This window comes from Centruroides sculpturatus, unplaced genomic scaffold (genome assembly GCF_000671375.1).
Source record: "Centruroides sculpturatus isolate CEXI.00-Female unplaced genomic scaffold, Cexi_2.0 scaffold1671, whole genome shotgun sequence".
Taxonomy (NCBI): domain Eukaryota; kingdom Metazoa; phylum Arthropoda; class Arachnida; order Scorpiones; family Buthidae; genus Centruroides; species Centruroides sculpturatus.
The window spans coordinates 85,545-110,989 of NW_019385878.1; the positions used below are offsets into that span (position 1 = coordinate 85,545).

At 31.3% G+C, this 25,445-nt stretch overlaps 2 protein-coding genes across 2 annotated transcripts; both read left to right on the forward strand.

Moving 5' to 3' along the window:
* Positions 1-385: 385 nt before the first annotated feature.
* LOC111642701 (dual specificity protein phosphatase 1-A-like) lies at positions 386-5,184 on the forward strand. Its single transcript, XM_023389082.1, has 3 exons — positions 386-846; positions 3,006-3,362; positions 4,087-5,184. Exons 1-3 carry the CDS (start codon positions 441-443, stop codon positions 4,431-4,433), a joined length of 1,110 nt encoding a protein of 369 aa, XP_023244850.1. The 5' UTR covers positions 386-440; the 3' UTR covers positions 4,434-5,184.
* A 6,661-nt stretch (positions 5,185-11,845) lies between these two features.
* Positions 11,846-12,623, forward strand: LOC111642702 (leucine-rich repeat-containing protein 56-like). Its single transcript, XM_023389083.1, has one exon. The coding sequence runs from the start codon at positions 11,910-11,912 to the stop codon at positions 12,585-12,587; it is 678 nt and encodes a 225-aa protein (XP_023244851.1). The 5' UTR covers positions 11,846-11,909; the 3' UTR covers positions 12,588-12,623.
* Positions 12,624-25,445: the final 12,822 nt, after the last annotated feature.

Here is a 25,445-nt window from a genome sequence, read left to right on the forward strand (position 1 = left end):
AAAACTGCTTTTGTATTATTATTAACGTTAATCTTTAAAATTTTAAATTTAATTCAAAAAAAATAGAAATTAATTTTTAAAAATAAAGAAAATCGAAGGCATCAATCGATAACCGGGAACTGTATCATTAGGTCAGGGCTGGAAGATGCTGTCCTGGATATGACATCATGCGACAACATAATCCCGATTGGTCTGTTATATTTAGTTATCCGGTTCGATAAAATTAATTTCAATCGATGAAATAATTTGTAAAAAAAATATAATGCGTAATAAAATATTTAGAAATTTATTAATAATTATTATTATAAAATAATTCGATTGGTAAAGTAAAATATTCGTAATATACAATTTTCTAAGCAGAACTATTTTACGAGCGGAAGACGACGAGATCGTTCTCACTCTCCATTCATAAATTGACTGATGAGGTCGGTATTCGTTATATGAAAATAAGTTTGCGTTACGAGAAGATGCCTCGCATAAGAAATTACAAATTGGTTAATTGTGACAAATTATGTTCTTATTTGGAAACATTAAATGTAAACGAAGACGTAGAGAATGATTTTCTGTTAATTTTTGACTGTCGACCACTTTTTGCGTTCAGCGAGTGCCACATTATCGGATCGATTAACGTTCATTGTCCGAACATTTTAAGACGACGATATGGAAGTCGTTTACCTCTAAGAGCCGTCGTTTCTAAAGATTCCGTCAGAGAAAAATTAATCAGCGGAATTCGAGTCATTTTATACGAAGAAGAAAATGTGGAAGAGGAAGAAGAATCAATGGCCGTAATCATTGCTAAAAGTTTACAACTCGAAGCTTCCTTATCCAGTATTTATTTACTATCCGGTAAGTTTTTTTTTAATCATATATTTAACTTTTTAGTTTTTAATTTAATGCACTTAATTTTATTATTAAATCTGCGTTAAGCTTAAAATCTATATTATACACAGTAGACCCCCCTATAACACTGTAGATAATTCCGTGTTATATGAATTCCATGTTGTACGAGTCACTTAGATTTTACAAATACGTGTGCCGGACTGTAAACGTATTTGTAAAATCTAATTGGCTCGTACAACATGGAATTCATACAACACGGAATTATCTACAGTGTTATAGGGGACTCTAGTGTAATCGAGAATTTATCGTAACTCAATCGAAAAAAAAACTGCAGTAAGCTTTTTTTAAAAGCGCTTTTTATGAAGGGTGACTCGAGAAATTTTGGATTTTTTTAAATATTTTTTCTTAAGGAAATTTTGCTAATTATTTATTTAAAATAGAGCATATATATTACTAGAGAAAAATAGTTAAAAGAAAAGCTTTTTTTAAGTGTATATTGTTAAATTAAAGAATGAATTTTCCGTTTAAATCATAGTAGAAAGAATCGATTATTTTTTTAATCGATTATAAATTGCTCTTATCGATTACGGAAAATTTATAGCCACTATCTGAATAATAATAATATTATTATTATTATTTATAAAAAGAACAAACTTCTCATCGCTTGAATAAATTAACTTGTGTTAATTTTCCTTGGTCTTATCAAATAATGTGGCAACTACCCAAAAATAACAATAATAAAAAAATGTGCCAATAGATTTTTTTTTTTCCTCTTCCTTCCTTCATCACTTTCGTTTATTGACTTATTTGAAATTATTTGAAGCAAATGAAATGAGTTGATCCAGAATGTGAAAGAAATAAAAGGATGTTTACTATCCTCTTATCGCATGTGGGTCAATAGATATTTAAAACGTTCATCAGTTTATAAAATGAGACGAGTTTTATTATTAAAATCTTAAATTTTTTAAAATGAATTTAAGATTTAAAAATGTAATCTAAAGTATTAAATTTATACAAGAATTCAAATCGGATCTTGGAAGAAGATAAATTATTTTGTATTTTATCAATACAATAAAAAGTAGTAAGTTTGAATTAATAATTACATTTCAGACAAGATTTCAAATAGTTTTTAGATATAAATATTTTATCAAATGAAAAATGATAGTCGATTCTGTAATAGTGTATAATCTACACGTAACATTGTATATTTTCTCGAATGCGTGTGCTGATTGAGTAAAGATAACACGCACAAGTATTTGGGTTCATTAAATACGTGGACATATTTATGGTTAGGCAGAAATCGAGTGTCGATCGATCATTTTCCAGTGATGAAATTAAATCCTTGATAACTGAATTGTTCGATTTAAGTCAAGCTTCTCTTCTATATTCGATCAAAAATTAATAATTAGAATTAATGTTTTATTCGCAGTTTTTTTTCCACGTTTATTATTTTGTGACGAGGAAGCTGCATTTTTAGATTTTTCTATATAAATTTTTTTATTAATATTTCTGAATTCTTATCTTAAAGATAACATATTTTATTTTTTAGAAAACTGATTACTGTGGCTATATTTTTTCCTCCTCCTTTTTTTTTATAGTTCTTCTAATTTAATAATAAAAGATTGTCAAAAATAACTTTGAAGGAAGCCTTTTATGTTCATAATCCATGCTTTTAGCAATTGATAATTAAGTTGGTCGACATTCGTATAATACTTTTTTCACAAATTTCGTTAGTGGAAAGTAAGCAATTTCGCGATCGGTACTCTAAAAGCTCGATCTATTGGTGACATTTTTAAAAATATATATTTAGAATTTCTTAAACTTTTATACATATCTTTTTTTAAAGACATTCTTAATCATAATTACAAAACTTCATAATTTTTTAAAGCATTTTAAAATAAAAATTTTATTTTGTTTCTTCACTTGAACATAAACATAATAATTTAATAAATGTTTCGGTTTCCGTATATTGTTATTAAATAGGGCCTGAAAAAGGTGAGATAAGGATCCAGCAATCACGAATGTGAGACCTCATATCTTCATATGAAGATATGAGGTTAATATGTGATTGTCAATTATTGTTATACGTATGTATTATTTTATAAAAAAATTGAACAATTAATTTATAATACGGTATTTATTATTTTCGAATATTTATTTTATAGGCGGATTTAGCCAGTTCAAAGCGAAATATCCTCATCTGTGTGTAGATTCAGGATCGCCCTTCAATGGCATCTTATTAAGTTTAACGGGAAGTCCCTTGTGTAGAACACCTCCGATTCGAGGGAGATTAACCATGGAAGAGGAACCAGTAGAATTATTACCCTATCTATATTTGGGCAGCGCTCATCATGCCTCTTCCAAATCTATTCTCTTACATTTGGGAATTACTGGATTGGTCAATGTTTCCCAAAATTGTCCGAATTACTTTGAAGATACCTTCACCTATCTATCGATTCCAATAGAAGATTCTAATAATGAAGATATAGCAATCTGGTTTAATCAAGCTATCGGCTTTATAGGTAAAATATAAAATTAGATTATCAAAGTTTTTCCCTTTTAATTTAATATTTTTAATATAATATAAATTTAGTTTTATTTTGTAACAAAGTTTAATTCATGAAATTATTCTTTTCTTNATTTTCTAATAAAAATAAATCATGGCAGCGCCCACAACAATAGAAAATAATAATATATTTCGCAATAAGTGTTTAAATTCTGGTAAACGTCCGCGCGGCCATGCCATCCACCCGTTAGATATTTTTTATGTTAAACATGGCGACACGACATTAAAATCCAAACGACGGTATTTACGTTCGAAATAAAAATACGAAGCTACAGATAGGAACAATTGTTTCGAGTGGAAAGGCATTCAAATAAAAGAAGAATAGACAGAAACGTGGCAAATTAACAGAATAAAGCGGGATGTAAATGTGAATTGCATTCTCGAATATACGCTCATTACGTTACTCGCAGTTTAATTTCAGCCGAGGAGGATATTTATTTACTTATAAATTATTTTGTCGGGTTTATTCTTATCATTATTATCAAATTTTTTAAAGTTTCACAAAATATTTTCTCCGAATTTATACAATCGGCACGCGTAACCAGGAGACATTAAAATATTTCTACCATTAAATAGTTTTTCTTTGTAATTTCGAGTGTGAAATTTTCAATTAGAATTTATTATAAATTTAGTTTTATTTTGTAACAAAGTTTAATTCATGAAATTATTCTTTTCTTTAGAACGTTTTCGTTCCGAAAACGGAAAAGTTTTAGTCCATTGTCACGCCGGCGTTAGTAGATCGGCCACTATATGCATGGCGTATTTAATGGCAACTAGAAAACTGAGAATGGAAGAAGCTTACGAATACGTTAAAAAGAAAAGAAGAATAGTTTCTCCAAATTTCAATTTTATGGGACAGTTATTGTCATTCGAAGCTCAAGTGACTACAGTAAAGACTTACTCTCCAAAATCTTTAGTAAAGCCACAAATCGAAAAGAGCTTTAGTTTTTCTATCGTATCTAATTGTTCTCCCGTTTCTAGTCCATGTCCATTTGTTCGAGAGAGTTTTACTAGTTGCATATGTTAAAAAAAAAGTATTCTTTTCGTATTATTCTTGTTTAAAGTTCGTGTTATTGTTTTATAAAGTTGAAATTTTCAAATTTTAGCCAATTTAATGAGTAGATAGGCCTACTTGTTAAACACATGAACATATTGTAAATACGAGTAGTTGTAATCTCACGAGTAGATTATCTTCAGAATTATTGACTAAAAAGCCGAGCGAATAATTCGTGACTGTAGAATAAAATTTAAAGTATACATATAGTTACTTTAGAAGAAAATTATTTTCCAAACTATTTTCAAGTTTACGAAGTTAAACTGAAAATTTTATTAAAATTAGAAATGTTATAGAAATATATATCATATACAGGAGTCAAGAGTATCATTTTACTTAAATTTTTACTCAAAATCACATTTAATTTATATTTTTATATAATGTCATTTTATACATAACATATATATATTTATATATATTTTCTAAATTTATGGAAATTTTTTTCGTAATTCGCTCGGCTGACATGTTTAAATTACAGTATTGTTGATAGAATATTGCTCATATCTTGTATTATAAAATGATACCTCTCATATAAAATTGTGATAATTAATATGTACAATCAAAACAATAGAAATGGATGTTGGTTTTATCTCAAATGTTTATAATTTCATTGTATCGTTTGTTAAATTGTGTACATTGTTTATATTTCGTATTGTGCAGCTCTTTTTTATGCACATATTGTCTAGTCACACCATGTTTGAATTTAATTAAAGATCTTAAAATATCCTGACCAATATTTGTTATTTTAAAACATTCTACATTCCATTTATTCCATAGAATAATATAAAATTAACTTAACTATGATAATAAATATAGCAAAACGAATTGAGCGATGGTACTTGATAAGAAATTATAGGCAAGTAGAATTTGTAACGTATTGCACCAACTCCCAATTATAAGGGACTTCTATTGCGCTTTGTTACGGGTGATCCTTGTCCACGACGATTCCCGCCAGCATGGGAAAAGATGGAAAATGTCATCCGATCCAAAGTTTTCCAGAAAATGATTTAGAAAACGTAAATCGTAAGAGGTTCTTCTGCGTGGCCATTTTACCGCGGCTACAATACACTAATGCTACAGTCACAGTTATTAATTTTAATTAATAATGATTATAGTTTAATATTAACATTTAAGCCAGCTAAGATTGGCATAATAAAGAAATAAAAATTTGAAAGTATACAAATGTCGAAGTCCAGTGAAAACTCGATTATCCGAAACTGTTTAAAAAAATAAAACAGAACGTGTAGCGTTGTACTTACCACAGAGTGTATATATGACCTACATAAGTAACATAATTAATTTGCTCAAAATCTAACTTAATCTTTAAATACAGCAATTTCTTTGCATTGTTTATGAAATTTTCAATTCACAATAGTTGCTGTAATCAAAATACAAACGAGTTTCTAGATTATCTGAAATTTCGTTTATCCGTTTATCCTCATCCCATCAAGTTCAAATCGAGTTTCTACTGTATTTCTGTAAATTAATTTATTTTTAATAAAATAAATGGATAAAAGTATGTTATAGATTATTAAGAACGTAGTCAATTAGATGTTTCAATAGGATATCTGAAATTTTCTTCTGTAATATCGCAAAGTTCAGCCAGCGTAGACACGCCTATCGCTGAGATTTTGCTAACTCTGTTGGATTTGTCTTGAAAGGACAGTAGGTAGAAAGGAAACTGTACTGTGTTATTAATAGTGAATTTCGTATGAAATTAAATGTGGCTTTTCGTGGGCGTGCATCTTTGTTTTACAGTGGAAGGTACTGTACATCTCGTAACAAACCCTTTCGAAGTGGAATAAAAAAAAAAAAATTGTACGACATTCAATCCTGCGAAAGGGAAGCCGAAAGTGGCGATTTTATTATTCCTGTTTCTTATTCTACAAAGCGTGAAAGCCAAGTTGCTGCAGTATTATTGTCAACAATAAAAAAGATTCGCTGAAAAGCAGACAGTAAAATTGAGCACATTTTTATTTCAACGACTAAATGTTCAAAGAAGGACATTCTTGAAACAACGATATTAGATTTTGGTTTTGATGTGATTAGAACAATAATATATGGTTTCTAAGTCGAAGAAGTCACGCGAGTTCCTAAATTATTGCATGTGTTAATAAAAAAGATCAATTTTCCTTGGAAGAAAAGATGTGCCACATAAAGAATTTTCTGAAAACTATGGGTAGAAGGACTGTTCCCGTGCATATTCTTTTCTATACCTGAAAAAAGCGCCTCTTGTTTACGAATAGACAGGTTTAGTTCGCACATTCCTTCTTGCATCAATTGTGTCTTATAATTTCTAAGCAAAAAATTCCTAATACATGGAAAGAAATGTTTCGGATTTCGAAATGAATCTCACTAACAATCGAAATAAGAGCAATAAATAAAGAATTTTAATTTAAAAACATTTACTTGAAAGAAGAAAAATCCAATTAAGAGGGACTTAAAGTACTATTTAGCTCATTATTGGATAGAGGGCAGTGAAAAATCAATCATCCTCGAGATAAAAATTTGATTAAACGATATTAGTATTGTCTAAGATTTCTAAAAATGATATTTATTTTTTATATTCCTTTATCATTTGTATTATTTACACAATGCAACTAATATTTATATAAAAACGATGTCAACCATTTGATGATAATTCTACGAAAACGAAGTAAGTCGTTAAAATATTGTTAAAAACAAAATCATATTGTTTCATTTTGTCAGATGACAGCAACTATATGTTCCGATGTTTTGAAAACAGTGAAGAAACTAGAAATAGTTCATTTCGTAAGGCAACCCCATCACTAAGTTTCTGTGAGGAATTGAGCCCAAACGTTACTTTATTTTCTAAGGTCGTTGTATTTTGTTTCAGTTTTTTTCTTATTTTGAAGAGTTTGTTTTGTTAAAAGGGCGAAAACTTGCACTCTCCATTCAAATTAAAATTTTGATTAAATTAAATTAAGGTTGAGATTTGCGACCTGATAAGACACCCTAATCATCAGCTATAGTCATCACATATCCTCCTTCCCTGCAGTATCTCAAAAACAAAAGAGCCCAATCTCTTGGGCTTGCCTTCTTTATTGAAGACATTCTTTTATCATTATTTCATCCAAGTCTTGAATTGCCTCAAAAAACAGACTCTTGGGTTGATAAAGCCCATCACTGGTTATAGTTTTCGTTGTGTATGTTAAATTCCGAGTCCCGTTCTTGCCACAGAAAGATCTTTAAGGCCCGGCTTCTTCAACTGTAGTAATCATCACTGCGTGTTTTCGTTCCTCGTTTCAATCTGCCTCAGAAAGCGGTCTCCAATCTTTCGGCTCGCAATTCCTACCTTTGATTGGTTACAGACTATAGTAGTAATCTTTATTCTGTGTTCTGTCTTACCTTAGAAAATAGATCCCACCCCATTGTGTTGCAAAGCTCGCCTTTATCATTGACTATAGTTAGCGTTTTCATCCTGTCTCCTTCCTAGTCCGAAATTTTCTCGGAAAGCTGATCCTGAGCCCTTGGTTTACAAAACCCGCTTTCAACATTGGCTGTTGTCATCGTATATTTCCTCCCAGTCTCGAGTTGACTTAGAAAACAGATCCTAGCCATTTGGGTGGCTAAGTCCTGTCTCCTTCATTGACCGTAATTAGTGTCGTGCATCTCTTTCCGTGCCTTGCATCGAAAAGAAGATCCCGGCTAAAATGATTACTAAGACCTGCCTTTTTTTTGTCAGCAACCATTTTTCTGTTGTAGTGCCCAGATACTCGTGGTGTCAAAGCCGAAATCGGTGCACGTTTTTCTAATCAAGCTTTTCAAATTTCGCTTTTATCATGATCCCCAATTCGCCTTTTTATTCTGATTTTTGCTCTCTCATTTTTGATATAGCACGTCCACAATTATAGAGGATGTATTTAGGCTCCTGTAGTAGAATAGCTATTGAGCGAAACTCAACTAAATTTGGTCAAGTACTTCTTGGAATACGGGGTTTTTATTCATAAAGAAAAAAATATTTGACAAAATTTTGGTGAAAATGTGATGGTGTCCTTGATATACCAAGTTTTTACATGTCCCAACAACAAATATCAGAAGGGTTGCACGTCTAATTACTATTTTCTGAATTATAATTCACAGCCCAAATATGACAATTGTGTATATTAATATTGATGTTCAAATAAAAATGTACAGTGCCTCGTCACTCCACAAGATTTTCCAAGGCCCGTGAGGAGCATCTTCCATTTCCATTCGAATGTCAGAGCAAACTGCATTCGGAGTTCTCTTCGCCCGTGAGTATGAGATATTGCTCGAGCATTGTTGGAATCTTGTACAGTACATTAGTTATATCTTGTTCCACAACGGCGGCTGAAACTTTAACATTCTTAGGAATAATACGTTTGCGCTCTTGTCATGACGTCAATGCTAAAAATCCGGTTTTTTCAAATCGTATGATCATTTTTTCCTAAATTTGTTATTGTCACGGGTCCTCTTCAACCGCCAGAATTCTCGAAGTACGACATCGGTGTTAAGCCTGGACTCCCACATTACCTGAAAACAGAAACTCAGAAACAGAACTGAAACAAATAGAGTTTTCCTTTTAACTTGACCGAAATGAACTTTACGTGGAAATGCATCTGTTGATCCGTTCAGTAATTGTCGTAGAGTCAAACATGGACGACGCTACGGATTTTGCCATGCTCTCTCTTCATTTATTAACATTAAAAATGCTGATTCATTCAAAACCTCGCCGAAATCATCGTTTCTGGATGAGGAAAATATTCCGTGACAGGAAAAAGTACAGGGAACAATAAATTATATATTCAATATAATCATGCCTTGGTATATTAAAAACATCAGAATTTTCTGTAGGTGAAATGCTGAAAATAATTTATAATAATCAGTTGTTTAAAAACTTATAATACATTATATAGGTTTATTATATTTAAATTAGTTCAAAGTGTACATACTTTTGCATTTGAGTTTCACTCATTGGAATATTTTCATTACTAAAAATAAGTGTCTTATTTAAGTATACCAATAATTTTGTCACATAAATAATTATAATTATAAAGCATAATAATTTCCAGATTATCTTCTAGATTATTTTCATCTTGATGTATTAAATTTGAAATTTTCCTTAAAGGGGACATATTATTAACTGAACTGTAGAGAAAAAAAATTAAATTCTAAATTGAAAACAAATCAGGTAGATAGTAGTTTAAATTTTAGTCAAAAAACAGATATTAATGAAAGAATAATAATCCCTGCAGTTATATTTTATAACTAAAAGCATTTATTTTAAATTATTTTATTTTATTTTTTGTTAATTTCTTAAAAATGAGTTTTTAAGGGGTATTTTCTTCACGGCAATTTTTTCGATAGATATTTGATTTAATATTTCGATAAAATCGTCTCTAGATAGGCTACTAAATATCTACGTATCATCAATTAATGAAACTGTGACATTAATAAACTTACCTCGCACATTCATTCATAGAATCTCTTAGGACGCTGTCCATGAGATCATATAAATGCCACGTGGTTTTGTAAATGTCTCTTGTCCCTGGCTAAACTCTCTCGAATTTTTTTTCTCTCCCTATTGTACCGATCCCGCTGCACCTTCCACTTTTGTTCTGCTTCATTTCCTACTTAAAACATTTTATAATTAAACGATTCCACTTTAGGAGTTCGATGCAGTATATCAAACTTTCTTACCATTCAATCCAAATTTCACGGCTATCGCACTCCAAATAGTGTGTTTTGAACTTACATNACATCTGACAATGCTATGTAATTATATAATATTGCTTCAATAAATTATATTCGTTTTTCTTGGTTATATTTGAGTTTTGCACTTTAGTATTTTACTTCACTATGCTGCTTTGATACATCACTGTATAAAGAGTTATCATCAACAGTTTTTTCGTCACAACATGAAGAACTTGCTTCTCTTGACGACATTTTTTAATTATAAAATAATTTTTCAAAATAAGTTTTACTACACAAATACGTCTATTCGTGTCGAAATTTAGAAACGAACTGTTAAAGAGTGAGTGAAAAAGAACTCCGATAGAAAAACGCTCCTAGTGAGAATTAGATCGGTCACCGTTAGTGATAACAATTAGATGGGAAAGTTGACACATAGGTGTCAAGAATGCGCCGTTATTGTCAAGAAAAGTATAAAAATATTAGACTTGGAATAGTAGAAATTAAATTAAAATAAATAAATAATAAGAAATGAATGAGTAAATAAATAAATACATTATAAGTATTTATTAATTAAAAAAAAATTATACGCGAAAATCGAAACCGAGAACTCAAACTTATGAATCGGACTCGTTACCACTCTGCCACAGGATGCTCAATTAAAAATACGTATAATTTATATATAAAGTTCTAAAAAACTTTAAGTTCGATTTTCTTGATTATATTTGAGTATTGCACTTTAGTATTTTACAGGTAGTACACTCACATGGTGTACTACCTCTAAACCAAAGATCATCAAAATCCGTTACCCCAAAGCCGTAGGCTCTCCTTGTTAGCTAAACTTTCCGCCATTGAGTCTATTTCAAACTGCACGTGATAAATCACGTAATTACGCGTCACAAAATCCTCGCGTTTTTATTGGTTGCAGTACGACAGAAGCGAGGAACGAAAACGGAAAAGTTAAATAATTTTTAACTCTGCTTTCAGTCTTGTTTCTGTCCAACAGAACGTTCCAAAACCGGAAGTTTCGTCAGTTTGGCTCAGTTTTACGATTACGTCGCGGATTCCGGTAATGTGGAGTTCCTAGCTTTATACATCTAACTGCGGGAAGACACTATGGCGGATTCTAGTTGCTTACAATTGATGGAAAGATAATTCGTCACAATGGAAGCTGAAGAGCGGTGTGCGGAGCCTTAGGCTTTGCATTTTCCATGCAAAAATATAAGCATAAATATCGTGATACCTTAATAATAGTATGGCATGGCCCTACTGTAACCGTGTAATGTCATAGAAATGTGTTCAAAATCTTTAACAAATGAACAGCGAATAATGATTCACAAATAAATTACAGTAATTTTATTCTTTGCTGCGCAAAATACCATATGTTGCTAGGCAGTGTAGGTACGGGAAAAATACTCTGCATAGAGTATATTTAATTTCCTGCTACATAAATTGACTAATTAGCATTTTTCTATTGTACTACCGGATAAGATCCATAGAAATTCTCTGAGCCGTAGGATCTGCATAGCCATGTCAACTCATTTTAATTGCAATTTTAAGATGAAATTTATTTAGTAATACAGTATGTAATTTTTAAAGTTATTTTACAATTTATTACATTAAAAATTTACTGTTTAAGATTTATAATTTTATTATTAATTTAAAATGAATGACATTTATTAGAGTAAATATTTAAATTTGAAATACGTCATTTTCGAGATTCGTTCGAATAATTTTAAGAATCGCAAAGAAATTCCAAAGTTTCTCGTTAAAGAAATGTCTGTTTTTATAGAAAAAGACGATTATTTAAACTTTGAGAAACCTTATAGAGAATTAATGAGGATTTTACAAGAGGACGATGAAGAAAACATTAAAGCCAAATTGAAACAAATCACTAAGAAAGAATCATTGGAAGAGATTGAATGTTTGAAGATTCGAATTAATTCGGAAGACAGCATAGTAAGACGTGGGAGCCGTTGGTTACCATTTTTGAAAATTCTCAATCTCACTGGAAGTAAATTAGACACTCTAAGAAAATTAGGAACGGATCTGAAAGCTTTAGAAATCCTGATAATAAACGATTGCGGCTTAAATGATCTGGACGGTATAGAAAATCTTTGTAACTTAAAAACGATACAAGCGACCGATAATAATATCACAGATATATTTAATTGCATATTTCTTGATGAATTGCAATCTTTAGATCTTCAGAATAATGCAATAAGTAAAATAAAAGACATCGAATGTTTAACTTTATGCAATAATTTGAAGTCTCTTAATCTGTTGGATAATCCAATCTGTAAAATTTTACAATCTTTAAGAGAAGACAATGATATTCATAAATGGATCTCACGACAGTTGTTACCAAAATTACAATATATTGAAAAGTTATCTTTAAGTAGTCTGCTGCTTTCTCAGACATCTCATATTAAAAGTAATATCGAAAATATTTAAGAACTATAATTTCTGTAATAAAGGAAAAATATAAATATTCAGTTATTAGACTTTGATTTACTAAAGTTAACATGTTTTTTTTTTTTTTTTTTAATATTGTAATATTGCTTCAATAATTTAAGTTCGATTTTCTTGATTATATTTGAGTATTGCACTTTAGTATTTTACAGGTAGTACACTCACATGGTGTACTACCTCTAAACCAAAGATCATCAAAATCCGTTACCCCAAAGCCGTAGGCTCTCCTTGTTAGCTAAACTTTCCGCCATTGAGTCTATTTCAAACTGCACGTGATAAATCACGTAATTACGCGTCACAAAATCCTCGCGTTTTTATTGGTTGCAGTACGACAGAAGCGAGGAACGAAAACGGAAAAGTTAAATAATTTTTAACTCTGCTTTCAGTCTTGTTTCTGTCCAACAGAACGTTCCAAAACCGGAAGTTTCGTCAGTTTGGCTCAGTTTTACGATTACGTCGCGGATTCCGGTAATGTGGAGTTCCTAGCTTTATACATCTAACTGCGGGAAGACACTATGGCGGATTCTAGTTGCTTACAATTGATGGAAAGATAATTCGTCACAATAGAAGCTGAAGAGCGGTGTGCGGAGCCTTAGGCTTTGCATTTTCCATGCAAAAATATAAGCATAAATATCGTGATACCTTAATAATAGTATGGCATGGCCCTACTGTAACCGTGTAATGTCATAGAAATGTGTTCAAAATCTTTAACAAATGAACAGCGAATAATGATTCACAAATAAATTACAGTAATTTTATTCTTTGCTGCGCAAAATACCATATGTTGCTAGGCAGTGTAGGTACGGGAAAAATACTCTGCATAGAGTATATTTAATTTCCTGCTACATAAATTGACTAATTAGCATTTTTCTATTGTACTACCGGATAAGATCCATAGAAATTCTCTGAGCCGTAGGATCTGCATAGCCATGTCAACTCATTTTAATTGCAATTTTAAGATGAAATTTATTTAGTAATACAGTATGTAATTTTTAAAGTTATTTTACAATTTATTACATTAAAAATTTACTGTTTAAGATTTATAATTTTATTATTAATTTAAAATGAATGACATTTATTAGAGTAAATATTTAAATTTGAAATACGTCATTTTCGAGATTCGTTCGAATAATTTTAAGAATCGCAAAGAAATTCCAAAGTTTCTCGTTAAAGAAATGTCTGTTTTTATAGAAAAAGACGATTATTTAAACTTTGAGAAACCTTATAGAGAATTAATGAGGATTTTACAAGAGGACGATGAAGAAAACATTAAAGCCAAATTGAAACAAATCACTAAGAAAGAATCATTGGAAGAGATTGAATGTTTGAAGATTCGAATTAATTCGGAAGACAGCATAGTAAGACGTGGGAGCCGTTGGTTACCATTTTTGAAAATTCTCAATCTCACTGGAAGTAAATTAGACACTCTAAGAAAATTAGGAACGGATCTGAAAGCTTTAGAAATCCTGATAATAAACGATTGCGGCTTAAATGATCTGGACGGTATAGAAAATCTTTGTAACTTAAAAACGATACAAGCGACCGATAATAATATCACAGATATATTTAATTGCATATTTCTTGATGAATTGCAATCTTTAGATCTTCAGAATAATGCAATAAGTAAAATAAAAGACATCGAATGTTTAACTTTATGCAATAATTTGAAGTCTCTTAATCTGTTGGATAATCCAATCTGTAAAATTTTACAATCTTTAAGAGAAGACAATGATATTCATAAATGGATCTCACGACAGTTGTTACCAAAATTACAATATATTGAAAAGTTATCTTTAAGTAGTCTGCTGCTTTCTCAGACATCTCATATTAAAAGTAATATCGAAAATATTTAAGAACTATAATTTCTGTAATAAAGGAAAAATATAAATATTCAGTTATTAGACTTTGATTTACTAAAGTTAACATGTTTTTTTTTTTTTTTTTAAATATTGTAGTATTATAATTTATAAAATGTTTTTATTTAAAATAATTTTAATCAAATAATTAGTTTATTTCATTTGTTTTATAAACGTCTATAATACGCTAACTAATAAAGATTATATTTTTGCATTTCAAAAAATGTCTGTTCTTATTTAATTGTTTAAAAATACAGTAGAGCGTCGTTTATCCGAATCATTTGGGGTCTGGGATTGTTCGGATAACTTATTTTTCGGATAATCGATTACGCACGAAAAAATATATTAACCTATTCCGTGTTGAAATTTTTCTCCGTTGCGTGTCGCTTCGCGTTGAATTTTCGTCGATGTTAAGCCTAACGTAAACTTTTTAAAATAATAATCGTGGCTATTGTATCGTTAAAAATGATTTCTTTATGTTTTACAAACGAAATATATACATTGAAAAATATAAAAACAAATAAAAATTATACTTTAGGCCGACTGGAATTCTTTCGGATAACCGACTTTCGAATAATTTAGCAAAATATGTGTCCCATCATACATATTGTCTGATTATGGTGATGTGTTCGTGAGAATAATAACATAAAATACTGAAAAATGAAAGTGATACCTAATTTGATACTTGTTCACCAGTGTAAATATGCCAATTTTACTCCTTCGTTAGGATGTCCTAGGGCCCTCGCGTATGTGGGTGTCGAAGGTGGAGGCAGAAATTTTAAGTTTTTCACAAAGAAATCGTTTATTTTTCGAAGTTTATGCTTACATGTATATATTTGATAAAGTCCAGGATTTCTGTTGTTCCAGAAGTTTCGTTGGTGGAGTTATTCCTGGAAGTCTCTTTCTTGGGTCCTGATGGGGAAGTCCCGTGGCAGCGGCGAGTTAGAATCAGGAGTATAAAAGTTGCGCACAGAATAACATTAAGCTAGACACCTCTTGGTGATAACACGGAGAGAAAGTTGTAAATGACAGAGGAGGAACGCCCTCCTATCCTTGGACTATGGAGTTTTATAAGTTTTTCATTTTTGATTCGTTTTCCTATTGATCGGACTTCCCTTTTCTCGCTCCTCTATTGGTCTCTCACCTGTCTCCAGGTGGAATTCGAGACCAGTTCGGGTTGTGAGAAAGGTCTGCCTGGAATGATTTATCCGACATCATCCGTTCGACACGGATGGCGATTTACCGATGACTAAAACACCTTATTTTACCTCTTCGTTTTTTTTTTCCTTTTTGCGTTTTAAGTTTTAAACAATTCCCTTTTTTCTATTTCTTTGGTTGTTTGATTTATCTCCTTTTCTCTATTCTTTATATGAGCGACGATGTCAAAGTCTAGTGTCGCCGGTTCGCACTTATATTATTTGTTTCCTCCTTGTTTTATAATTTATTAAAATATACTTTTCTTTTTAAATACGAACTATTTCCGGGGTCTCATACAAACAACAAAGAATTCAATAGGCTAAATCTGTCATGAGCTGGATCAAGGAGTGTGAAAAAGTTGTTTTTTAATGAAAAAAGCAGATGTTTATGGATGTTTATGGATATTATTGGCATGATGTGGAAAGAGAAGCCAAAGTTAGAATGAACAGTCAGTTAGGAGGTGGCAGTATAATGGTTTGAGATACTTTTGGATTCAATGGGAAAACTGATACCAAATCAACTAAGATATGGTTTATTAATGAAAACATTTAGAAAATGTATTAGACTGGCCTCCTAGAAGTTCAACAGAAAATTTATGGAACATAATAACAATAGTTTATGGTCAAAACAAGCATTATTATCAAGTAAACCAGTTAAAATTACCAATTATGAATGCTTGAGAGAAAAGATTGAAGTGAAACAATTGCAAAAATCCAAGATTATTTTAATTATCATTAAACATTAATGACAATGATTTTTAACATTGTTTTATGTTTATTATTATGTATCTAAAATTTCAAAAATGTATTACAAATTGAAATTGAATAATTAAAACTAAATTGTTGTCCTCATAATTCTTTTACAAGATCGAAAACGAAAGCCAACAACTGTAAAAGCGTCAGTTTCTACTTATTATTTTAAGCTTGTGTACCTTTCTAAAAGTTCTGCCTTTATCCCTGTGTGTCTTGTCCTCTAATTCGTTTAATTTCTTTCGTAATTCAGTAATTATTACATTCTTTAAGTCCATGTTTTTATAAGTAGATTAAAACTTCCCGTTCGGTTTCCACTGTTTACGCACTACCGGAAATTAAGTATACGCCAAACTGAATGGGCAAGTGACGAGATTTGCCCATTAGTAGTGGGTTGTCCCTGTACATCGTACTTTTCCTTTCACAATAGAGTCGTGCCAGTCATCTATTAACTGCTTTTAGAGGAAGTTTTGAATTGAAATAACGTGACTTTCGGTTTGCATCAGTTAAGCGACGCTTAAATTAAGGGCCCGTGAATAAAGAGGGCTTGATCAGACCCTGAGCATTTTTTTATATTAACGTATATTTATATTATTTTTTCATTAATTCAATTACTTAATGAAAAAAAACTCTAGCAACCAGTTGTATAACTTTTCCGGCTTTTGAGATATTTTATTTTTAAAAAACTTTTGTATTATTATTATTATTCAAAATAAATAAATAAAATAGTTTGTGGCGCCATCTGTTACGGGATTTTGTTATAAAAACTTTATATATTTTTAATTATTATAAAATGGCAAAAGGCTTAATTTCGAGAGTAGGAATGAGTTATATAAACAAGTGTGAATGTTAATAATGAATAAAATCTCCATTAAACCCTTCCTCTACCTTATATGACACCTCTTTATCTCCTCATGCTCTCAACATCTAACCACTAAAATTTAATAGCTTCACGGAATTTTTTTGTCGTTAGATGCAGTTTGCACGAATTTCGACGGCCTCCAGAAATTAAAATATAGTCTATTCGAAAATATTATACTTTAGGCCGACTGGAATTCTTTCGGATAACCGACTTTCGAATAATTTAGCAAAATATGTGTCCCATCATACATATTGTCTGATTATGGTGATGTGTTCGTGAGAATAATAACATAAAATACTGAAAAATGAAAGTGATACCTAATTTGATACTTGTTCACCAGTGTAAATATGCCAATTTTACTCCTTCGTTAGGATGTCCTAGGGCCCTCGCGTATGTGGGTGTCGAAGGTGGAGGCAGAAATTTTAAGTTTTTCACAAAGAAATCGTTTATTTTTCGAAGTTTATGCTTACATGTATATATTTGATAAAGTCCAGGATTTCTGTTGTTCCAGAAGTTTCGTTGGTGGAGTTATTCCTGGAAGTCTCTTTCTTGGGTCCTGATGGGGAAGTCCCGTGGCAGCGGCGAGTTAGAATCAGGAGTATAAAAGTTGCGCACAGAATAACATTAAGCTAGACACCTCTTGGTGATAACACGGAGAGAAAGTTGTAAATGACAGAGGAGGAACGCCCTCCTATCCTTGGACTATGGAGTTTTAAGCTGAAGAGCGGTGTGCGGAGCCTTAGGCTTTGCATTTTCCATGCAAAAATATAAGCATAAATATCGTGATACCTTAATAATAGTATGGCATGGCCCTACTGTAACCGTGTAATGTCATAGAAATGTGTTCAAAATCTTTAACAAATGAACAGCGAATAATGATTCACAAATAAATTACAGTAATTTTATTCTTTGCTGCGCAAAATACCATATGTTGCTAGGCAGTGTAGGTACGGGAAAAATACTCTGCATAGAGTATATTTAATTTCCTGCTACATAAATTGACTAATTAGCATTTTTCTATTGTACTACCGGATAAGATCCATAGAAATTCTCTGAGCCGTAGGATCTGCATAGCCATGTCAACTCATTTTAATTGCAATTTTAAGATGAAATTTATTTAGTAATACAGTATGTAATTTTTAAAGTTATTTTACAATTTATTACATTAAAAATTTACTGTTTAAGATTTATAATTTTATTATTAATTTAAAATGAATGACATTTATTAGAGTAAATATTTAAATTTGAAATACGTCATTTTCGAGATTCGTTCGAATAATTTTAAGAATCGCAAAGAAATTCCAAAGTTTCTCGTTAAAGAAATGTCTGTTTTTATAGAAAAAGACGATTATTTAAACTTTGAGAAACCTTATAGAGAATTAATGAGGATTTTACAAGAGGACGATGAAGAAAACATTAAAGCCAAATTGAAACAAATCACTAAGAAAGAATCATTGGAAGAGATTGNCACCTCTTGGTGATAACACGGAGAGAAAGTTGTAAATGACAGAGGAGGAACGCCCTCCTATCCTTGGACTATGGAGTTTTATAAGTTTTTCATTTTTGATTCGTTTTCCTATTGATCGGACTTCCCTTTTCTCGCTCCTCTATTGGTCTCTCACCTGTCTCCAGGTGGAATTCGAGACCAGTTCGGGTTGTGAGAAAGGTCTGCCTGGAATGATTTATCCGACATCATCCGTTCGACACGGATGGCGATTTACCGATGACTAAAACACCTTATTTTACCTCTTCGTTTTTTTTTTCCTTTTTGCGTTTTAAGTTTTAAACAATTCCCTTTTTTCTATTTCTTTGGTTGTTTGATTTATCTCCTTTTCTCTATTCTTTATATGAGCGACGATGTCAAAGTCTAGTGTCGCCGGTTCGCACTTATATTATTTGTTTCCTCCTTGTTTTATAATTTATTAAAATATACTTTTCTTTTTAAATACGAACTATTTCCGGGGTCTCATACAAACAACAAAGAATTCAATAGGCTAAATCTGTCATGAGCTGGATCAAGGAGTGTGAAAAAGTTGTTTTTTAATGAAAAAAGCAGAATTTAGATGGACCAGATGTTTATGGATATTATTGGCATGATGTGGAAAGAGAAGCCAAAGTTAGAATGAACAGTCAGTTAGGAGGTGGCAGTATAATGGTTTGAGATACTTTTGGATTCAATGGGAAAACTGATACCAAATCAACTAAGATATGGTTTATTAATGAAAACATTTAGAAAATGTATTAGACTGGCCTCCTAGAAGTTCAACAGAAAATTTATGGAACATAATAACAATAGTTTATGGTCAAAACAAGCATTATTATCAAGTAAACCAGTTAAAATTACCAATTATGAATGCTTGAGAGAAAAGATTGAAGTGAAACAATTGCAAAAATCCAAGATTATTTTAATTATCATTAAACATTAATGACAATGATTTTTAACATTGTTTTATGTTTATTATTATGTATCTAAAATTTCAAAAATGTATTACAAATTGAAATTGAATAATTAAAACTAAATTGTTGTCCTCATAATTCTTTTACAAGATCGAAAACGAAAGCCAACAACTGTAAAAGCGTCAGTTTATACTTATTATTTTAAGCTTGTGTACCTTTCTAAAAGTTCTGCCTTTATCCCTGTGTGTCTTGTCCCCTAATTCGTTTAATTTCTTTCGTAATTCAGTAATTATTACATTCTTTAAGTCCATGTTTTTATAAGTAGATTAAAACTTCCCGTTCGGTTTCCACTGTTTACGCACTACCGGAAATTAAGTATACGCCAAACTGAATGGGCAAGTGACGAGATTTGCCCATTAGTAGTGGGTTGTCCCTGTACATCGTACTTTTCCTTTCACAATAGAGTCGTGCCAGTCATCTATTAACTGCTTTTAGAGGAAGTTTTGAATTGAAATAACGTGACTTTCGGTTTGCATCAGTTAAGCGACGCTTAAATTAAGGGCCCGTGAATAAAGAGGGCTTGATCAGACCCTGAGCATTTTTTTATATTAACGTATATTTATATTATTTTTTCATTAATTCAATTACTTAATGAAAAAAAACTCTAGCAACCAGTTGTATAACTTTTCCGGCTTTTGAGATATTTTATTTTTAAAAAACTTTTGTATTATTATTATTATTCAAAATAAATAAATAAAATAGTTTGTGGCGCCATCTGTTACGGGATTTTGTTATAAAAACTTTATATATTTTTAATTATTATAAAATGGCAAAAGGCTTAATTTCGAGAGTAGGAATGAGTTATATAAACAAGTGTGAATGTTAATAATGAATAAAATCTCCATTAAACCCTTCCTCTACCTTATATGACACCTCTTTATCTCCTCATGCTCTCAACATCTAACCACTAAAATTTAATAGCTTCACGGAATTTTTTTGTCGTTAGATGCAGTTTGCACGAATTTCGACGGCCTCCAGAAATTAAAATATAGTCTATTCGAAAATCGATAGTATTTCGATGTAATAAATGTAACGCAAATAGTTCACCGTTTCAAGGAACCGGTTAAATTGCAGATAGGAAGACCCGGCAAAATAGTCGAGATCGACGATACCATAGTTAGTAAACAAACACGAAAAAGGGAGGTTATTAAAATGAACAAGGTGGGTCATCGATGGAATTTGTCTAGTAGATAATTCGTGTTTCGTATTTAACATAAACGATGTTCGAAGCTAGTATTGACTGGGTTATTAGCAAATTTGTGAATTCAGGAACCACCGTTTATACAGACGAATTCATGTTATAACCATATCGACAATTTAGAAGGAGTAGATATTAGACACGAGATAGTAAAACATGCATAAAATTTTGTATATCTATTTACGGGTGTCCATATGCAAAAGGTTGAAAGATTGTGGAGTTGTCTTAAGAACAGAAAGAACCTGCCGATGCATTATACCGAAGATATGTCCGATTCATATTTGTATGCATTTATGTACAAGAAGCTTCTCAGGTGGAAAACCTAAAACGGATAATTTTACCTACGTGGACTGTCATGGCCGCACAATGGGGACCCACGTTCTAATCTAACCTAACCTATTCTAATAAATTACCAAATTATTGGTAATATATTAGAATAGGTTAGAACGTGGGTCCCCATTGTGCGGCCGCGACAGTCCACGTAGGTAAAGATTAAATTCTAAAACCGGGAGAAAGGTTCGAGTTGTTCCTTCAACATTTGAGCAAGGATTATCCAAGAGCTGGCCGCGAACATGCATGGAAAGAGCCAGAGAGTGTTCCTTTGGCCCCGAAAGCCGTTCCAAAAGACTAACGTAAAACCAAAGAAAAAGGAAAAGCGTGCGAAAAGCAAGGGAAAAGAACCAAATAAGAATACACAACAAGCGGATAATTTCTACTGTATGTCGCAGAATTTAGTTCAACTACGAAGAAAAAGAAAAGAAAGAAACAATAATATGCGCCAAAGGTAAGTGCAAACAAATTATTATTTTATTATTTTTTTCCATCTTTAATAATAACTTATTTTTAATAATTACGATGTCAGCTATGTCGTTTGAGGGCATATCGTCCGCAAACAAGATGGCAGCCGGAAGTTTCGCCATTGGGGCTACCTAGGTGAACATTTACCTTAAATTTGCCTACAAAAACGGAAATTTTAAGTAGGGAAAGTGAGGGGAATAAGGCCCAGCGGATAATGAGGCCCACCTGTTTTTTGGCTAAAAGGTTTAGAAATTTGAATCCCGACAGATGCTTCCATCTAGCAGCTGCAGAGCCAACTTCGAACTCAGAATGTGGTGGCTGTTCTGTTCACACGCTTGATTGTGTGAGAATAAAACAGTTTTGTATATCTAACTTCTAATTGAAACACAATCGTTTGTTCGACTTTAAGTACCCTTGTATATAACTTATCGTTTCAATAATATGTATTAATGATAACTATTCCCTTAACTATTGAAATACATATGAAGAAAAGATTTCACTTTATCCCTTTGTGTCTAGTCAAAGTTAGAAACATAAAACGGCGTGAAGGGGTAATGGGGCTCGACGAGAATCAGATGAAACTGAAAACACTGTCCTATCACTATAAAAAACAAAGATCAAACACAAAATGCACATTCCATTACTGATACTATTGTTCCAATTGATAAGATTTCTCCAGTTCATGGTCCATCAAAGAAGAGTAAAATAGAAAGAAAGAAGCAACATTCTGAAGTTCTTACAGGAACACCCATGAAATGTTTGTATAGGGAGAAGAAAAAAAGAAAGGGCAGAAAGATTCAAAACTCCCTGTAAGAAGAACCGAATTAGAAAATCATAGAAGGAAACTGGCCTTTAATGAGGAATCAACAGATGAGGATTATGATGAGAAAGATCTTTGTATTGATAATAAAGACGAAGACAGATGCAAGCAATGGTAATAATACCTGCATTATCTGTGGAGAATTTGGTAGAAACAAAGAATTGTGGTACAGATTTTCCAAATGATTACATTTGTGATTATTGTATTGAATGATTAAAGTTTTCAATTTAAAGTGCTTGAACTTATCATTAAACATACAGACTATTTTGAAAACAATCTAAATATATAAAATTGCTTGTCCTGACTGACTCACTCATTCATTCACTGATTCATCATCGCCCAGAGCAAACCGCTTAACCTAAAGAGGTGAAATTTGGTACACAGTTAGGGTACGTCATGGAAACGCACACTAAGAAAGGATTTTTCGAAATTCCAACGCGGGGGGGTGAGGGAGAGCATTAAGGCTTAACCGGAAGAACGGCTTCTACTGCGCTATTTTAGATGCAATTTTTTGTTTTTATCTGCGTTTTAGTAGTGAATGCCATGGCAATGCACACTAAGAAGAGATTTTTAGAAAGTCCCCCGCGGGGGGTGAGGAAGAGCATTAAGTCTTAACCGGAAAAACGGCTTCCACTGTACTATTTTAGATGCGATTTTTTTGTTTTTATCTGTGTTGTAGTAGGGTATGCCATGAGAATGCATACTAAGAAGGGATTTTTTGAAATTTCCCCGCGGGGGGTGAGGGAGAGCATTAAGGCTTAACCGGAAGAACGGCTTCTACTGCGCTATTTTAGATGCGATTTTTTGTTTTTATCTGCGTTGTAGTAGGGTATGCCATGAGAATGTACACTAAGAAGGGATTTTTAGAAATTTCCCCGCGGGGGGTGAGGGAGAGAATATAGTTTTCATCGAGTACTTAGGTGTATTAAATTAATAACATTTCAGACATTGTTATAAATATTTTTATCCATTTCGATTTTAAAAATGTTCGAACCGTTTTAAATTCGAATTTGTTATTTCGTATTCGTATTGTATGCGTTTTAGTAGGGTATGCCATGAGAATGGACACTAAGAAGGGATTTTTCTAAATTCTCCCGCGGGGGGAGAGGGAGAGGATTAAGCTTAACCGGAAGAATGGCTTCTACTGTACTATTTTAGATGCGATTTTTTGTTTTCAACTACGTTTAGTCTTCATCGAGTACTTAGGTGTATTAAATTGATCACATTTCAGACATTGTTTAAATATTTTTATATATTTCAATTTTAAAAATGTTCGAACCGTTTTAAATTCGAATTTGTTATTGCGTATTGGTTCGATTATAGAACGATTGTAAACGTTTCAGAAAATTGATCAAATTGAAAATAGTTCGTTTGATTTTCGGCAATTCTCTTCAGCGGTAGGTGTTATATAACAATTACTATGGTTATTGAAATATTGGATGTAAATGGGGTTTGCTTGCAAAACCTCCGCTGACGAAGTCGCGGGTAAACAGCTAGTATATATATAAATTAATAATTCATATGCAAAATCTTAAGTTTTCTAGTTTTGAACAAACATTTCTCTAACGTTTCAGTCTTTTTTTCAATGTTTTTATATGATGGTTTCCATTACTCCACATGACTGGATAATGGGGCTCAGTTTAATGTTTTGTGTTTTTCATCATTAAGACAATATGGAGAGAGATACTGAAGTTTTAATACATGCACTTTATTTCTTAGAGTACACTGTTTGCATCATTAAAATAACTTTTCGCAATATTGTTAAGTTTTCTTAATAATATGCAAAATAACCTAGGTGAACCCTATTGCTTTACTTTCCCTTATACTTACGTATTATATTTTCTAACAATTTAAACTTTTAAAAATTCAGAATTTAAAAATTTTATTTAAATTCCTATACCATTATGCATGTAGTGGGGCTGAAAGACCCTTAGCATGGGAAGGTCTTTTGCCACATGTTGCTTAAATATGATGTCTAAAGTGCACGATTCCTTCTCGAATGTAACTATTAGTTTTTACTAACCGTCCCTATTGCATCGGCTCATTGCAGTTTTTCTAAATTAAAAATTATGTACGCTCGACTATGTCAGAAGAGAGACTAATTTCGCATTGCTATCAATAGAACATAAAATAGGAAAATACATTATCACTTTAAAAAAATAATAATAATATTTTAAATATCATCGTTTTTAATTTTATATCATAAATATAGAAAAACCTTTTAAAACATTTATATTTATAACAAAATTAGTATGTGAAATACACAACAGATGGCGTAACAAATCTTGTATATTAAAAGCTACATTTTTCGTTATATAATAATAAAAATATCGACATTTTAAGGCTGATTATAACCTCTTTGATAATTCAAGCGATTTCCAACAGATGGCGTTAAAAATGTAAGTGATTTTCCCGTGGAAAAAAAGCTTTACATTTTTATTAACGCCATCTGTTGGAGATCGCGTGCATAACCAAAGTGGTCTTTTCAGCCTTAATGAGAGAAGTGGTAAAACAATTTATAAAAAAATAAATTAAAATAATTAAATTATTCATTTTTAAAACATTTTGATTATTTAATATAATTTTTTATATTAAAAAAATAATAATTGTAGTTTATTTCAGATTGAAAAGATTTTTTTTTAAATAAGAGTAAACCATTATTTTATTACATTAAAATTGTTTTTTTTAATTTTTTATTTTAATGTTTTTTAAATAATAGAATTTTACTTAAATTTAATAAATTTAATATTTTGTTTAAAATTTTTCTCATTAAAATAATGACTTTCTTTCAGAATTTAAATTATTTTATTAAATATTTTTCCTTTTTTTAAAAAAAAAAAATTCTTTCAAACTTATTCCATTTAAAAATTTTGTCTTAGGTTAATAAATTCTTTTAAAACAAA

What these genes read in the sequence shown, in the direction of transcription:
- LOC111642701 (XM_023389082.1), top strand. Translation starts at nt 441, where the DNA reads ATGAAAATAAGTTTGCGTTACGAGAAGATGCCTCGCATAAGAAATTAC. An exon ending in CAGTATTTATTTACTATCCG is followed by an intron (nt 847 to 3,005) that starts GTAAGTTTTTTT and finishes TTTATTTTATAG; the next exon opens with GCGGATTTAGCCAGTTCAAA. An exon ending in TCAAGCTATCGGCTTTATAG is followed by an intron (nt 3,363 to 4,086) that starts GTAAAATATAAA and finishes TCTTTTCTTTAG; the next exon opens with AACGTTTTCGTTCCGAAAAC.
- LOC111642702 (XM_023389083.1), top strand. Translation starts at nt 11,910, where the DNA reads ATGTCTGTTTTTATAGAAAAAGACGATTATTTAAACTTTGAGAAACCT.